General features: G+C 53.6%; 1 protein-coding gene across 1 annotated transcript; it reads right to left on the reverse strand.

The window, feature by feature from the left end:
- Positions 1–2,109: 2,109 nt before the first annotated feature.
- On the reverse strand, positions 2,110–3,023 carry SOX7 (SRY (sex determining region Y)-box 7; the record flags this gene model as incomplete). Its single annotated transcript, XM_010145403.1, has 1 exon — positions 2,110–3,023. A coding segment is annotated over one exon (914 nt), but the record flags the coding sequence as incomplete, so codon positions are not given.
- Positions 3,024–3,284: the final 261 nt, after the last annotated feature.

The raw sequence follows: 3,284 nt of genomic DNA on the forward strand, positions 1-3,284 counted from the left end.
TTTCCAGCCAACACACATATATGGGCATCACAAAGAGCATTAGGAAACTTGCCTCTCAATTTTTTGGGGCCAAGTAGGGAGACACAGGCTCTGGGGACACTGCTTGGGGAGGTGTGCATGGCTTAACCTCAAGGACCCCAGGGACACAGCCTGTTTCAATGTCTGGCAAGAGCAGGCTGTGATGTTGGTCCATGGGCTGCAAGAAGCACTAAGCTTTTCTCTCTGCTAGCGATGCCTGAAGGCCACCACTCAACACCCACCTCCGTGAGTGCCCGCGACGCAGCTCCCCAAATTTGACCCACACTCCATTTCTCAGGCCTCATTGCTTAGATCTGTGTTTGCACCGAGGACCCTTTATGTGGCCACCACAGAGTGGAACATCTTAAATGGTGCATCAGCACCAGCTGCGAAAGACAGCCTTAAATGTGAGTAAAAACCACACTCCGGGCACTGACACTTGCTCTGTCAATAAGCAACGCCATTCGTGCTCACCGAAGGCAAAATTTTGTCTCAATGCCACTGTCACATCTACAGAGGGTCCAGAGTTAAGAGGCCACACTCATGAGAAGGCAGAAGGAGGCTCAAGGCCCTGAGATGCACCATGAGAAGCAAAGGCCAGCACCCATCACGCGTTGAGTCGGTTGGTTAGAAAGGAATCCACAGTTTGTAAAGATAACCACGGATCTTTTTTATTTAAAAAACCCATGGAAGTAGAAAAGTTTGGCTGAAAATACCAACCATAAAAAAAAGAAGTTAAAAAAACAGCACTTGCACAGGAAATGTTTCAGTTTTGAAGACTTTGTCAATAGTGACAGGGATTTAAATCATAAAACAATCACTGTATAAAAACATATTTATTTAAATTAAATATTTTATGCAAACTCGTATCTACACTCATTCAAAATGCATAGAGTCACGCACACACACACACAAAAAGATGGAACGTATTAGCTTAAAAACCTGTGAATTCGTGGGGTTTGTTTTTTTTTAAAGTATTATTTGCAATTATTATTAATACATGTTTGGGACCAAAACAAGAAAATCATAGTCGCGCTACTAACTAATCATTACCAAGTGCCATACAGTAAACACTAAGATTAATCATGTCCTATAACTGATTTAAAATAAAGCTTTGTCTTTATGGAAAGGAAGAGGACTCGAGCAATACAAAATCCGAGGGGAGGAATAATGGAAGGAATAAATCAATGTACAGCTTTATTACACGCAATAATATGCCGAAGTTAGAAGAGGCATCGGGCACTGTGGCTCAAAATGTGAAGCGTTCGCCTTCAGAGGCTGTTTGGTAAAAAACGTGTCTGCTACATCATCACCTCTTGGCTAAAACCTTCATCCCAGGACCCCTTCCCAGCTCCAGCCACCCCCGTTTTGGGAGCGCTGTTGCTGGGAGGCCAAAGGAAGCCATGGTGGGGGGTGGACGCCGGCCAGATCCTGCCTCTGCAAGCCCTGATCTTACCCTCCTCCAGAATATAGGGGCTGAGTGCCCTTGGGGCTGAAGACCCCTCTGCAGACACCCCCTCCCCCCAACATCCCCAGGGTCCCGTTCCCTCTGGGGATGAAGCCCCCAACTCATGGTGAGGGGACAAGGCAGGTTTAATCGCTGCCGGTGTAGTCAGGCAGGGCAGGGCTGCAGCAATGCTGACACCAGGAGCCGAGAGCGGCTTGCGGACTGTGAGCCCCTTTACCAGAATTGTCCCTTTTCACCCTATCGCTGTCTTTTCCCCTTCCGGGGGGTTTCACCCCTGCCAGGACTTCAGACCTGCTGCCTTCCCAACTCCAAAGCAAAGCCGGGGGTGCCCTGAAACGGGGGGCAGCCTTCTCACGCTCCCAGGAGCATCTCTGCTTTGCAAGAGGGGCTTGGCCAAAGGGCTGTGGCATTGGGAAATGCCCTTCAGCCCTGTTTCGAGCTTTGCACCGCTTGGTGAGCCGACAACCGAAATCCTTTACCTATGCCACTGAGGACACTCCACCGCTGTCGTGGTTCGGACTCGGTCACCCCAATGGGCGGTGAGCGATGTCCCCGGCAAGCAACGCCTCGTAATACTGAGTCGGGTCCTTCCTCGGCCGGTCCAGGCGGCCCCGGCTGGGGTTCTAGGAGACGCTGTAGTTATTGTAGTAGGTGGCCGTGGCATCAGCAAGGACAGAGATGAGGCTGGTCTCAGAGGCATGGGAGCTGCTAGATGCCGGGACGTGTCCATTGACCAAGACCCCACCGTGTTGATCGCTGTGGCCAGGGTTGTTGAGATACTGGTCAAACTCATTGCGGTCCATCTCTCCCAGGAGCTCAGCTTGGCTCAGCTGGTCTAAGGTGTCAAAGCCATGATGGTCAGGCGGTGGGGAGAGCTGGCCCAGGTGGGCATGGAGGCTAGGAGCGTGCAGGGAGGGGAAGGCAGGTGTGTAGTAGCTGGGAGGAGGAGGAGGAAGGGGAGGGCAGCTGGAGGCCGGAGGGATCATGCAGGTGGCCGGCTGTGGCATGGGGCTGAGAGGGTGGTGGTTGCACGGGAGGTTGCTGCCCGCATACTCCGGGGAGTAGGTGGCTCCGGTGAGGTGGGAGTGGTGATGCTCGTCGGGGCAGGGGGAAGAGAAAAAGCTCTGCTCGGGGTCTATGGCATCCAGTGGAGACATCTCTGGGGGGGTGGGCAGCCCATAAGGGTAGGTGTCCACGCTGGTGCTGCTGCTGCTGCCTGGGGCCTCCCGGTATCCCTGGACAGATGGCAGCCCTGGGCGAGGTGGATACTCACTTGGCCCCTCTTTCTCCCCCCGAGCCTGGCTGCAGGTCCGCTTCTCTGGCACTGTGTTTTGGTCCCGTGCGAGGCTGCCCAGCAAAAACCCGGGGTCCACCCGCTTGCAGATCCGCTTGACCTGCTTCTTCCGCCGGGGACGGTATTTGTAGTTGGGGTAATCTTGCATGTGTTTCACCCGCAGCCGCTCGGCCTCCTCCACATAGGGACGCTTCTGCGAGAGGCTCAGAGCCTTCCAGGACTTGCCTGAAACGCAGAACAAAACTGCCCTTAGCACTCGCAGTGGCAGTATCGGGGAAAAGGGGGCTGCCTCTCAAAATGCAGGCACGCAATCCAAGGGCAAGGTAGGGGCTCCCAATATCTGAGCCAGCACATGAAGGACAGAGCCCACAAACACCACAGGAGGATGAGGCGGCAGTGGAAGGATGAAGAAGCTGGGGATTGAACTCACTGTAGGTCCTCCAGCTCCCCCTAACGCAAGTCCCCAAACAGGGTGGGTTCAGGATTAGCTGAGCCCCACTGCAA

Source organism: Buceros rhinoceros, unplaced genomic scaffold (assembly GCF_000710305.1).
Source record: "Buceros rhinoceros silvestris isolate BGI_N320 unplaced genomic scaffold, ASM71030v1 scaffold15031, whole genome shotgun sequence".
Lineage (NCBI taxonomy): Eukaryota > Metazoa > Chordata > Aves > Bucerotiformes > Bucerotidae > Buceros > Buceros rhinoceros.